Here is a 14,900-nt window from a genome sequence, read left to right as displayed (position 1 = left end):
CCTCCTTCACACTCCCCACTGGGGATGTGCCCACAACCAAGGTACATGCCCTTGACTGGAATCGAACCTGGGACCCTTTAGTCCCCAGGCCAATGCTCTATCCACTGAGCCAAACCGGTTAGGGTGTGACTTTGTTAATGAGAAAGGCAGGTGTGGATGGGTGGGAAGAGATCAACCAAAGAACTTGTATGCATAATACGCATAATCCATGGACACAGACAATTGGGTGGTGGAAGTTTGGGGTGGGGTCGGGGACAGGCTATAGGGGGTCAATGGGAGAAAAAGGGAGACATACGTAATATTTTCAACAATAAAGATTTTTTAAAAATTCAGCAATATCTCAAAAACTTAACTTTTACCCTGGCAGGTGTGGCTTAGTTGGTTGAGGGTTGTTCCATGCACCAAAAATGAACTTTCATCATTTAGTTTTCAGTTTCAGCTGCTAGTGCCTGTATAGGATCTGAGGTGGCTGAATCCTAGAGCCAGGTTCATTCCCAAATACACCCACTCTGCTCTCTGCAGGAAAGGCATGCGGCTTCACTGAATTCCTAGTCATTGAACTAAATTACCCTCTAAAGTTAACATGGGTTTTGTTACCACCCATTTGTTTGTAGAACAGTTTGGTTATCATATAAAAAGGCATATAGACCACATATTGCTACAAAGCAGCAGGATGACTGAGCACAATGTAGACCATGGTAAGATTAACTTTAGGGAGAAGAAGGGAGGAATTATATTGAAGTAGCATTTAGCTATCGTAAAAATGCATAACTTCTACACAACCCACCAACAGTGGAAAGACAGTCTGATAAATTCAAGGTCTGTAAAAACTATGCACAAAGCTCATGATAGTTGGGAAAAGAGGAAAGGTTTATTTAGGTAGTCTTTTTAAATATGTAACTTTTTTCTATTATCAAGTATACATGAGCATACACACACTAATTGAGAATATTCTACAACCACTGTCTCAGAAGCAGTTCAGCATTTCCTAAATGGATTTCCCTCACATTTACTGTATAATGTAGCTGTTACTACTGCACAAGTACAAGTAAGCAGTGTTTCCTTTGAAACAAAGACCACGGGATTTTATCCCTCAAACAAGTTTTAAACATCAAAACCGATGTTTATAAAAATTTAAAATTTTCAACAGTGAATATTTCAAATTAAAACTATTACATACTTCTCAAATGTTTTTTATGTTCCAGGTGTGTCCACCTCCTTATCTAGCGTAGAGTCCTGGGGAGATATTTCAGTCTCTCTCTGCACGGGATGGCTTTTTCTTACCGCCGCCTCGGCTCTGCCTTCTTCGTTGCTGTCTCCATTATGTTGTGGTTGATTTCTGTCTTGAGCATCAGATCCTCCATGAAGAGTCTTTGAGCCTTTTTGCTCCTTTTCGAGACTTTGTTCCCTGGATCTTTTCTTCTCTGGATCTTTGGTTTTATTTCCTTCCTCGTGCTGTCTTTGTTTGGCAAGAGATTTATTCACCACTCGTGTGATTACAGAATCTCCTTCACCAGCCAAAAATGTGTTCTTAAACTTGCTGTACAACATTGTAGACGTTTCCATGATAATCCGACTCACTTTGAAGCGCCACCTTTTTTTTCTCTAGTGTTGTAATCACCTCTGTGTTTCTGAGCTTGTTGCATTGTGAGCTGGTGATGCAAATGCATCCAAGGCCTCAATACATCTGTCTGCTGCTTTAATCTCTTGTCTACGCAGCAGATTCATGGTAGTCGTGTTGCTGGGTTGTTCATTCATTCTCAAATGCTTATTTCAAATATTTGGTTTGGATTGCTGGCTGCATTAATTATAAATTACAAGATGAGATAGAAGATTTCAAAAGATAATAAATTATACTTTTAAAAACTGATCATATTATAAATTATCTTAAATTATTATTTAAATATAAAACTGTATTTATGAGCAGTACTTTTTCCTCTCATGAAGTTGAAATTACTTTTATAATTTTCTTTTGTCTAATATACTTTCTTTTTTTATATATATTTTATTGATTTTTTTACAGAGAGGAAGGGAGAGAGATAGAGAGTTAGAAACATCGATGAGAGAGAAACATCGATCAGCTGCCTCCTGCACATCTGCTACTGGGGATGTGCCCGCAACTAAGGTACATGCCCTTGACTGGAATTGAACCCGGGACCTTTCAGTCCGCAGGCCGACGCTCTATCCACTGAGCCAAACTGGTTAGGGCTACACTTTCTTATATATCTCTTTCTTCCTGGCACCGTGTGCATAAAGTCAGTGTGGATTGTTTGGGTCCCCCAAGGACAATATCCCTACAAAAATGTATTGAGCACCTTCTATGTGGAAAGCACAGTGCTAGATAATTAGTAAAAAATAGGAAAGGGGTTACCTGTTTCAAGATGTTTATTTTTTTCTAAGTGGATATTGTGAGAGGAGAGAGAATAAAACATAAATCATCTTAATACAAAGTGAGCAGTAAGTGCCATAACGTAGAGATAAAAGTTGGCTGGGCTGCAAGAAAAGACATTTGTAATTGAGTTTTTTGGCCCTTCTCTCCCTCCCTCACTCCCTTTTACCCAAATTCCCTATGGGCCCTTAAAGAGGATTTTAGTAATTTTTCTAGTTAAATTACATATATTCTTAGGCATTGCACTAGGCCACAGAGGTACAAATTGAATTACAATAGCATTCATGCCTTTTGTTCTAGTTATAAAACAGATGGGCATGTCTGGTTCAGTGTGCTAAGTACTATGTGAAACAAAGTGAGATGGGAGCCTGGAGGAGGAAGGGAGTGTGTGGCCTGGGAGGTTGACAGCAAGGACTCACTGTGCAAGAGACTTTGAAGCTATTCCTTGAAGAACAAACCTCTTTTTGTTCATTTTGTTGGTGAAGAGCTTAGTTGAGACACTTAGGCAATAGAAATAGCATAAATGGAGGTAATGAGATTTGAAAAATTGTAAGTGGTGTTTGGGGGAATATCCTGGAGCAGAGGGGTTTTAGAAGATTTTTAAATTGGACCGTACTTGGTCATATCCACAGTAGAAAGGTACTTTAGTGGCTCTCGGGAGAATATGTTGAAGGTGGGTGATGCTGAGACTGCTGACCTGGTACCTTGGATCTTAGGGTCTTCTTTTCTTTTCTCTTCTTCCCTTTTCTTTTCTTTGTCCTTAATTTTGGGTAGTGAAAGGTGCACAGGCTTTGGAGCCAGAAGATTTGACTTCAACTCCAAATCTCTTATCAACTATCTCTAAGGGTTTGGACAAATCACACATGTTTTCTAAATATTAATCTATAAAATGGGTAATCATTTCTGTGGCATAGGGTTTTAGTTTATTTTATTTTTGTTTATTTTATTTTTTTTCTTTATTGATTAAGGTATTACATATGTGTTATTGTAAGGATTATAGATCCTATCTGGACAGGATTCAGCACAGTATCTGACATATAATATTTCCACTATCTGTGACTTTGAACTTCTATTTGTCAAACACTCCATTCCATGTCTTAGAGAAGCTGTTCCTGAGCAGGGCCAGTGTGCTGTGCTTCAGGCGGTGTAGGCTTCTCTCTGCTTACAGTGGACACTAGCTTTTGTAGCACGAGTGAGCTAACCCACCTGAACACAGCTCTGAAAATGCAACACTCGAGGGAAGGTGGAAAGCTGAGAGACAAGATATATCCTTGTGTGATAATTCAGATTCTTGTCCATAGGAGTTCAGGAAAACCAGAAATGAGTGATGTCTGTCTTTTGCACACGGCATTAACGAACATTATAATATTTATATTCTGTTACAAATGAAGAGGGGCAGTAAGCATTTACTGTGCTGAGGCACTGGTATGCCAGATGTCTTCCAATGAAGAAACAGATGCCCGAAAAGTGTAAGCCTCACTTGCACTTGCGTAACTTCACGTTTATGAGCTTCCATATTATATTGCCTCTCTCATGATAACTGACTTCCATGTGGCAGATTATTTGATTTATGCTTCTTTGATAGGGATGGTGCTAATCTTATTTATTTTCCTAGTCTATTTCAAGAATGGGTTTTGCCTTATTTTATTTTGTTTCTAGCTAAATTTAAGAGTGTAGAGAAAAATGACACCAGCTTCAATGTCCCAGTCTCCCAAAGGGAAGAGGTACAGGCTTTTAGTAAGCTTATATGTATACTTTTTTCCTTAATAGGTGTGTGAAAAAGCAAGCAGTCCTAAACTGGTGGAACTGTTACTGAATAGTGGGTCCCGTGAACAAGACGTACGGAAAGCGCTGGCCATAAGCATCAGGAAAGGCGACAGCCAGATCATCAGTTTGCTCTTAAAGAGACTTGCCCTGGATCTGGCCAATAACAGCATATGCCTCGGAGGATTTTGTATCGGGAAAATCGAACCTTCTTGGCTTGGTCCTTTATTTCCAGACAAAACATGCAATTCAAGAAAAGAAATAAGTAGGTATTAAAAGGAACACTTCGTATGTCTTATTTTTAGTTGTATTTTTTTTTGTCACTAATCTTTTAGTTTTTCTTCTAGATTGGTACAACGTAAGCCAAAAATATTGCAAGGGTTTGGGTATCTTTTTCTTGTCATGAAATGCTTGAAAGTGATGTTATATTTAAGTTTCTTATGACCCAGCAAATGCATATTTTATAAAGATAGTGTAAGACTGTGGGATCTTTCTGAGGGGTTACTTTTCTTTTTAATATATTTTATTTATTTACTTTTATTTTTTAAAAATTTTAATTGATTTCAGAGAGAGAAGAAGGGGGGAGAGAGCGAGAGAGGGAGAGAGAAAGAGAGGTGAAACATTGATGTGAGAGAGAAACATTGATCCGTTGCCTCCCGTACAGGCCCTGACCAAGGATGGAACCCGCAGTCTCGGTGCATACCCTGATCGGGAATCGAACGTGAGATCCTTCAGTGCACCAGACAACACTTCAACCAACTGAGCCCCACCAACCAGGACTTTTTTTATATATTTAATTTTTATTATAAAAGTAATTCATACTCATTTTAAAGATAGGGAAACAATCATAAGGAAGAAAATAATAACTTTTCCCTTATAGGCAATGATGTAGATTTCCCCTATACTTTTTATTTGTTTACATATACATATGCATTTAAATGTATATGTAGTAACATATATACTTTCATTTTCAAGTTAACATACTATTGGTTCCAATATTGTGTTCATTATTGGAACTAGTCAATACTTCTAACTCTAGGTAAGGCCATCACTGCCAAGAAAATGCATCTCTGAGTGTTAGGGTACTGCCTTGGGATGTTCCCGGCTGAAATCTGACACTGGCTCCATACCTGGAGGCCAAGGAGAGACGGAGGAAAGAGGCAGACTACCAAGATTGATCCCTGGCAGGTTTAATGACCAAGGGAACTTAACGTACGAGGCTTGTCTGGGCAACTGCAAGATGAGTAAATCTCCACACCCACCTGCCAGAATCTTAAAGGTCATGTACAGGTCTGACCTGGTTTTAGTCACATATGCAGTCCAGGTGGTCTCAACAACACCTACTCTCTCAAAGGCTACATCTGTGGGAAGCTCTCGCTGTGGGCAGGATGGGCAGGATGTGAAATCCAAGGACGGGGAGAGGGGAGGGTCTTCCAATGGCCCCTTCCAGCTCATGGATCCACCAGCAGTAATGTCCTTTTAATGACCTCCTCCAACATTTACTGTCTATTTTAATTAAAGATATATTCTCTCCATATTTTCAAGTTAATATATATTTTGTATATATTAAGTATAATGATGACAAGTTATCATGAACCTCTTTAACATTTGTCTTTTTAGCTGTCTCTCATTTACTCACACTAAGTGTATTTTTTTTTCAGTATTTTTCTTTTTTTAAAAAAAAATCTTTCTTGTTTAAAGTATGACAGTATTTTAAAGCGTGACCTCCCAGCTTTTCCTCTGTGACCTTACCCCCATGCTCACTCCCCTCCCCGCAGTGGTGGGACTCTCTGACTCTTCACTTTAAGGACTTTCTTGTTAATAACATGTTCTCTCTACTGTCATTTTCTGACACACTCACCAGACCAAACCCCATTCCTCATCAGCCCAACAGTCTGATTTTTCCTCTCCTTCCCATAGATAGCTGCATGCTGCTGAAGGATCCATCCGTGCATGTTGGTGCTTCTGCATAGTCAAGGCCTCCAACTTCCTGATGGGACCTAGAAGACCCCATCTGGCTGAGTTTCCCTCAGCTTCTTAAATGCTTCCTATACTCTTCCAGGCTTTTCCCAGGGTTACTCTCTCCACCTAACTCCCTTACCTTCTCTCTCACCTGGCCAACTCTTCATTCTTCCTGCCTCAGCACCATAGCACTTTTCAGAAGAAAACGTTCCTGTCCCTATGAAGTGTGGGTGGATGGTCCTTTTACCGACCCCCCTTTCCCTGCACCTTATTTTGAGAACAATTTGTCCATATCCATTAGAATTTTTACCCAGCAATACTCTAATAGGAATCTCTGATACAGAAATTCTCAATGTACATAAAAATGCGTGTACAAGGATGCACATTAAAGTGTTGTTTATAATAGCAAAAATTTAGGGAAAAATTGTAAGTATTCCCCAAAAGAAACTATTCAAATTATAATGGAACATCCATTCAGTGCTTTGCAATCATTGGGAAAAATAAATCTAGCAAATTCAAATGTTTGGACACAGAATGTATTGTTAAGTAGAAAAAGAGGCACAGAACAGTGGTTTCAGTATACTGAAACAGTGTTTTTAGTATACTATAGGTGAGCACACAATTGTGATACTGTAGTCATAAATGTTTGAATATGAAGAAGAACATGTCAGAAAAAATACTACAGAAATGGGCTCTCCGGTTGCCTCTGGGGACTTTGGAGATGAATGAGTCATGATTAGATCCCTAGTTTCATCAATTTAATCAGTTTCATGGCAATAGCCTGTTCACTTCTTTAATCTTTGGTGCTTTGGTGTTTGGTAGAGAGGAACTGTAGGCTCATTGGAGAAAAAGGAAGGGAGATTTACCATTTACTTTATTCCCTTTGTTCTGTATGAAGTTTTCTAAAATTTTTTAATTTGAATTTTTTTTTTTTACCATGACAAGTCTTACCTAATTTAAAAATATATAATAATGTTACTTAATTGATTTGAGGATATAGCATGATTTCTTTGGCAGCTTGTCTGAGTAAAGAACATTTTGGATTCATAGCTTTAAAACATTTTTTCAGGTACTATTAAACTGAGTCACATACATATGTTACAGTATTGGAAGAAATTTCCCAGGCTTTATGTAGACAATGAGGACTCTGCCAACTACTAAGGTTAACTTTGAAATTCCACATAATTCCCCAATAGAATGAAACACTTAGCAAATAGTTTGTAAAAATACGAATATCATTTATGGAGCATATTCTCTGTCCTAGGCATTATGTTAAACATTTTATATGCATCATTTCATCTTTTCGGTAACCCTATGTTGTATATATTGTCATCTTCACTTCCGCAATGAAGACACTAACATGTAGGGGCGTCATACAATTCACAGGTGGCCTTACTATGATTTGGGCACAGGCTTGTCTGGCTTCACAGCCCAGGCCCTTTCTGAGGTTAAGTGAGTTTCAGAAATATTCAGTTCTGTCATCTACACCAAAGCTTTGTATAAATTTGTATGATTTTTTTGAAAATTAACATTGACTTCCTGTAATATCACAATTGTAAAGTGACTTTGGAAGTAGGAATGAACAATTTTCTAAAAGTATGAGAATATGCTTTGGGATGGTATATGTTTACATTTGTTTAGTTGTTGATGTCTAAGTTGCTGGTGTATCTTTTTTATTTTTAGATATAGGATCCATACTAGCAAGAATGGTCCTCAGATACCAGATGAAAAGTTCTGTGGCAGAGGGAGCAGCCTCAGGCAGCGATGGGGATTTTTCTGAGCAAGTACTTGATAAATTTGACCAATGGACCTTCATTCCTGAGTCCTACGTGGACAGTGTGTTTGGTCAAAGTGATGACCTAGATAGCGAAGGTATTTATTATAAAAAAAAATAGTTCCCTGTATGTTTTAAAACCCTTACACACTGACATTGAAAAATGGAAATTGAGACAAAATCCTGATTTAATTTATTTGGAAAAACTTGAGGAAAATGTGTTCATTATTGAAAATAGTTAGTGCTTACTAACTCCAATCCAGGCAATGGCTGTAAAAACAATTCATCTCTGTACTTAACAATGTTTTGATACTGCCTTTAGTTGGTGACTGCAATTGGATTCCAAGTTCCATCATTGATTATATCATTTCTGGATTGTGTAAACCTTATTAAAAATAGTATTGCCAACCTTCTAGGATTTTTTGGTAAGAATTAGATAAAAAAAATATATAAACTCTCTGGGAGAGTTCTTGGAAAATAGGAAGTACTTAAAAATATGTATTTACCTTTATTAGTATTAAGAATAATATTAATCTTTTAATAACTCACTCAAGATAACTTTTAAAAATTGACATAGCAAGATATATAATGATAGTTATTTGGGCTGACATTTAATGAAATACAGTTTGGTAAAAATGTTTTGGGGTGAGGTATTTTCTTTTATTAACATAGTGTGATTGTAAACTTTGGGTGATAGAATAAAGGTATTTGAGAGGGCAAAAAGTAAGGATTATTCCAAGATCTCATGTCTCAAGTCCAAAAAATAAACTTTATTTAGAAATAATTATAAAAAGAAATGCACCTACTTAAGTATATATTTTCATGGGTTTTGAAAATTTTTTACATCCATTTAATAATCACTACTATCAAGTTATACAGCATTTCTATCATTCAACAAGTCCTTGTTGCCTCTTCATAAAATATTTCCCCAGTCTTGGTCCTTGGCAACCATTGATCTGCTTTCTATTCCTATAGATTGCATTAGTATCTTCTCCAGTTGCATAGATATGGAATCATACAGTATGTTCTCTTTTATGTCTGGCTGTTTTCCAAAGTGGTTGTACCACATTATACTCCCACCAGCAATATATGAAAATTCTAGGTGCTTTCCATCTTTGTCACCATACAACACTTGATAGAGTTAGTCAAATTAGTTTTAGCCATTCTAGTGAAGGCACAATTCTAGCTCATTTGGGCTGAATTTTTATTTGGGATGAATATTATTGAATTTTGATCACCATTGATATTAACAAAATTTTCATGTTCTTATTGACCATTCATGTATTTTCTTTGGGAAATATCTGCTCACATCTTTTGCTAACTTTTTAAACTTAAATGAGTGCATGTATGTAATGAGTAGTTTTTGTTTTGTTTATTTATTGTTCACACTATTAGAGATGTTCCCATTCCCCACCCCTCCTTACCCACCGCCACCCAACGCCCGCTCGCCACGCCTCTGGCTTTCTTTTTATGGTATTGTTCAAAGAGTAGGGTTTAAAATTTTTCTAATTGCTATGTGGTTTTTAGTTTGACTTATGGGTCATTTGGAAGAGTGTTTACTTTCCAGATATTTGGAGATTTTCCACATAACTTCCTCTTATTGGTTTAAATTTAACATTTTGGGGTCAGAGAACATACTCTGATGATTTTCATCCTTTTAAATTTATTGAGATGCTTTGTTGGACTACTGTATGGCTTAACATGGTGAATGCTCCATGTGAAATTTAAAAGAATATATATTTGGCTGATCTGGAGTTAAGTCTATTAGTATGTCTGATTGCTTGGTAGTGTTTTCAGTCTTCCATATCATTACAGATTTTTCTCTCTACTTGACTGGAGAAAGAAATGTTGAAATAAAATTTGTGGATTTTGTCATACTTTCAATTTGATCAGCTTATGCTTTATGTATTTTGCAGCTCTGTTATGGGGTGTGTAACAGTAAGGGTTTTAATTTTTTTAAATGATTTTACCCTTTTATATTGATCCAGCTTACATCTAGTATCCTCCCTTCCTCCTGTAGAACTCCTTTTTCATTTCTTACAGTGCAGATCTGTGGGAGACCTCTTTGCAGGTTACTGGAGCTCTTTTTCCAGGATTCTGCCCCTAAACTCTCAGCTAAGGAAGTCTCCCTGAATGTTGATCTTCATCTCATCTCAGGAAAGCCATTGAGCTTTGTTTAAATTCCTTCTCACTGTGCCACAGGCCCTCCAATTTCCCTGAGGCAGAAAGCCAGGGTGATCATAGGCTTACAGATTTTGTTTCCTTCATTCAAGGACTACACAGTCCAGCACTGTCCCTTGCCCAATGTCTGAAACCAGTTGTTTAAAATATTTTGTCCAATTTTCCATTTGTTTATGGGGGTTGGTTAAGATCTGTGCTTTTGTCTCTATCATGGCTGAAAGAAGAATTCTTCTTAAGTAGTTATAAAGGAAAACATTTAAATAAATGCTAACATAAAATAAATTATAAAATGTATAGATGCTTGTATAAACAGTATGCTAATAGAAGTTTCACAAACATAATGGGGGATAATTATCAAAATGTAATAATTATAAGATATGTACACGATTAAATTACAAAGTCTATTAAAATACTTAAGCATAAGATCATTTAAATTTTAGGATGAATTAAATTTTTTTTTTAAATATATTTTATTGAGTTTTTACAGAGAGGAAAGGAGAGAGATAGAGAGCTAGAAACATCGATGAGAGAGAAACATTGACCAGCTGCCTCCTGCACATCTACTGGGGATGTGCCCACAACCAAGGTACATGCCCTTGACCGGAATCGAACCTGGGACCTTTCAGTTTGCAGGCCGACGCTCTATGCACTGAGCCAAACCAGTTTCGGCAGGATGAATTAAATTTTAATAATTGATCAAGTAGGAAGTATTTGTATGAGTTTTACAATTTATATAGAATATTGTCAAGTTGATTTCTGGATATATAGATTTTATGTAATTTTTTTGACACTTAAGATTATGCTTTCTCTTAAGATAAAGAGTAGTATAATTTAATCATAATTTTTAGTAGTGCCTTCAGATTACATATCATTAGTAATATGATTTATTTATTGATCTTTATTTTTTAAATTCATAATTTTAAAAGTAGTTTTATCTCTTCTCTCTCAAAACAGTATTGCTAACTAAATACAATGTGTTTATTTAATGTTATTTTACCTGAATAAATAACATTATTTAATGTTATTATGTGAAACCATAAAATATGAAATGTAAATAGAGATGTATTCAAGATTGCTGAATATTAAATAATTTCAAGTGTGATTTCAGTATAGAAAACAATGTTTGAAAAATTTCTAAGAAAAATTTAGAGAAACAAAATAGTTTTGATCAGATTTGAACATAAACTTTCTCTGCTTGCTGTACATGCCCATACTTATTATTGTATATATAACTACTTTTTTTCACTTGGCTCTTTTCTACTGTACTATGAGCTCAGGAGGCCTGGATTATTTTTCCAGTTTATCTCTATCCAACACTTACTCAGTGTCTAGTCTATGACAACCATTCAGTAAATATTTATGGATGAAGAAAAGTGTAACTGAATTTTGAAAATGAAAAACCAACTTAGTTTATTATTTCTATTTTTAAAATGTTACAATAGAAATTAGGTGATTTCTATTAATGAAAATATTTTTAATCTCATGGTCAAATGTGGTATTAGTATCTTATGATTGGGTAAACATTGTCTATTTGCCTTTATTTATTATTTAAAAATAGGAAGTGAAGGCTCATTTCTTATGAAAAAGAAGTCAAGTTCGATTAGTGTAGGAGAATTTTACCGAGATCCTGCCTTGCAACGTTGTTCACCAAATTTGCAAAGTCATTCCAGTTCATTGGTAAGTTAAATTGTGATTATGTTGTGTGTTTTGTTACTGACATTCTCTGGATAATTGAGCTATTGGTTAAAAAAAAAAAAAGCTAGGAGCTATTGGTGCAGAAATTTCCTGATGTATGAAAACTTCATATCGGAATATAAATATATATCTACATTTACATATATATAATCTTAGTTTATACTTGTAGATTTTTAAGCATGTTTGGGGCATATACAGGGTGGGGGCAAAAAACGTAGGTTACAGTTGTTCATATGGAAAATTATACAATAATGAATAAAAAATAATGACACAAGAATGAACTCTGTTTTCACATACTCACAATGTAAACCTGCTTTGGCCCCACCCTCTATGTACTAAGTATACTTCATTATGATTTTATCCTCTTTCTCTTTCAGAGTCCCATGTCTATGTGCCCATGTTAGGTCTCTGTCTTATGGTGTCGCTGGGCCCATGAATACTTTAGATAGAAATCTTATAGTGATTCCCAAGGAACCCAGATAGGAAATGTTCTCTTTGCTCTTAAAAAATGACACTGAAAAAAAAAATGACAGTGATTGTACTGTAAATGTCTATTTGTTTAATAGGGACCCATTTTTGATCAAGAAGACTTACTGAAGCGAAAAAGAAAAATATTGTCTTCAGATGATTCACTCAGTAAGTATTTGAAAGTAATCAAAACTCAGTTGATATTTTGAGCAAAATATAATATTTGTTAAATTTCTTCTGTTTTTTTTCAAAATTTCTTAGTGCCCATTTCATCTTATATAACATTCCAATTATAATAGATTTAAAAATTTACCGTTTATACAGTATATATAGGAAATGTATTTTTTTCTACTATTTATCTGAAATGTAAATAATGCCCTCACCAATAATGCCCTCTTCATCCCTTTCTCCAGGTCTGTTGTGGTTTTTTTTTTTTTTTTTACACTGCTAAGACCGCTTGATTAAATATTTATTATTTACTTTCCATCTCTGGCACTGGTTTGGTTTCCATAGTTTGGTTTTTGCTGAATCTCCAGTACCTTGAATAGAGCCTACATTATTAGGTGATCAATAAACATTTGCCCAGCTAAATTATCCACTTATATTTCCATTGTTTGTCTGCTTTTGACAAAAGGGTCATCAAAGCTTCCATCCCATATGAGGCATTCAGACAGCACTTCTTCCCTGGCTTCTGAGAGAGAATATATTACATCCCTAGATCTTTCAGCCAACGAACTCAGAGATATTGATGCCCTAAGCCAGAAGTGCTGCATCAGTGGTCATCTGGAGCACCTGGCAAGGCTGGAGCTTCACCAGAACGCACTCACGGGCTTCCCACAGCGGCTATGTGAAGTAAATTTAACCTGTCCTACTAACTCTCAGCATATCTGAAGAGCTTTGGCATTTACCTTTAATGTGCATGGTTAAATCTTTAAAAAGAACGTTCTACTTTTGTGTCCTTGGACAATAATTCCCCCATTCTCCTGGGTTTCACACAAGTCTCTTAGACGGGTGGTGTTCAGAAACATCTTTGAGGGCAGGCAGTGGAAATGGAGAGGTAGTTATAAAGGAATTCAGGGTCCTGTCCTAAAGATACATGGTACATGTTAAACTCTCTTAAGGCTAGATGTTGGTTATGCCTTCAATTATTTCATTGTTGTAAGGTGGTTCAAACTACTTCAACTTGATAGACTAGACGTAGACCTGGTTTGGGTGGCACTGGCTCTGGCTCGGCTGCCAACTGTGTGATAATAAGAAAATGTTACTCCGACTGCTCTAAGCCTTTCATTTCCTCATCTGCCAAACACGGAGGCTAGACTAAACTACTCCTAAAGCATTTATTGAGTTTTAAAATTATATGTAACTTAAAAATAATTATTTGTTAAAGAATAGGAAAAGAAAACTAGAATTCAGCCTACTTAAAAGAGAGGGAATTTGCAGAGAATATGGCGAGGTTCTCTTAATGAGCTACATTAAGGCATTCCAAAACAGAGCCAGCTCAGAACCTCCTCTGCAGGAAATTTCAAATTGACACCCCTAGATGGCAGTTTCTGTTCCTGCCTAACTGTGTTTTCTTATAAAAATATTTTCTAATTAAACCTTGGGAATAAATAATTTTAAAATCTGAATAATCTGGTTGGATCTGAAACAGTGGCAGAAATTTTGAAACAACTTCTGGGGGAAAGATCCATTAATAAGCCTTTATAATCATGTCAAACTCTTTAGAATTCCAAGTGAAGATAAATATATTGCTAAGTAAAGAAGAGCACAGAGAAGTGATTGTTTGGGTATTTTAGCCCTTTGACAATAATTCATACCAAATATTAAAAATTTGACATAATATGTAAATGGAAGGTTTGCTGTTATGATAGTAGGATTAGAAATGGCTTAAAAATAAAAATGGAGGTTTGAAACAAAAAGTTCCCTAAAAAGAAGAGGTTCTAAATAAAATATATGTTATGTACAGTGACTAATTTTACGGTTAAATCTTATTTATATTAAAATGTATAACAATTTCCAAAAGCTAGCATTTAAAATTGTATTCCCAGGATTATGTTATACTACTTATTCATGAAATCATTAGTCTAAATATTTTTTGAGGCCTACGCTGCTTCCATTTTTACTTGCTGAAGGAATAAAGCTGAGTTAAATACTAAACTTTATTTTTGTGAACTTGCTTTTGAAAACCCGCCTGCCACATGTCCCCTGGTTTTACCCATTTTAGAGCAGAGAAAGTTGGACCAGTCAGTGTACTAAAGCTCTCTTGTGAATTATGTTTTCAAGTTTTAGAAAATTCTTAATGGTTCTAGTTATGGGAGTTATGGCAGGCAAGAAATATTAGCTAAATTTACTAGTAAGTTTCTCAGGGGGTTTATTTTGGAATTTTAAAAATACTGTCTTTCCAGGTGCTGAACTGTTTGACGCACTTGGACTTGCACAGTAATAAGTTCACAGCGTTTCCCTCCTACTTGTTGAAAATGAATTGTATTGCCAACCTTGATGTCTCTCGAAATGACATTGGGCCCTCGATAGTTTTGGATCCTGCAGTGAAGTGTCCGACCTTGAAACAGTTCAACCTGTCATATAACCAGCTGTCTTCTGTTCCCGAGAACCTGGGCAATGTGGCAGAGAAACTGGAGCAGCTGACTTTAGAAGGGTAGGAAGGGC

The 14,900-nt window shown here is 36.0% G+C and overlaps 1 protein-coding gene across 1 annotated transcript in view; it reads left to right on the top strand.

The window, feature by feature from the left end:
* The window catches only part of LRRK2 (leucine rich repeat kinase 2), a 127,393-nt gene that overhangs the window by 52,813 nt on the left and 59,680 nt on the right, over positions 1–14,900 (top strand). Inside the window, exons 19-24 of the mRNA XM_081082367.1 lie at positions 4,160–4,418; positions 7,799–7,987; positions 11,629–11,747; positions 12,332–12,401; positions 12,868–13,085; positions 14,639–14,889. Of these exons, the coding sequence (XP_080938493.1) occupies positions 4,160–4,418; positions 7,799–7,987; positions 11,629–11,747; positions 12,332–12,401; positions 12,868–13,085; positions 14,639–14,889 (1,106 nt within the window). The remainder of the gene's footprint in view (positions 1–4,159; positions 4,419–7,798; positions 7,988–11,628; positions 11,748–12,331; positions 12,402–12,867; positions 13,086–14,638; positions 14,890–14,900) is intronic.

The sequence above is a fragment of the Myotis nattereri genome, assembly GCF_964212035.1.
Source record: "Myotis nattereri genome assembly, chromosome: 2".
In the NCBI taxonomy this organism is placed as follows: domain Eukaryota; kingdom Metazoa; phylum Chordata; class Mammalia; order Chiroptera; family Vespertilionidae; genus Myotis; species Myotis nattereri.
The sequence above is the reverse complement of the archived record's forward strand: the minus strand, read 5'-3'. Positions and strand labels throughout refer to the sequence as shown.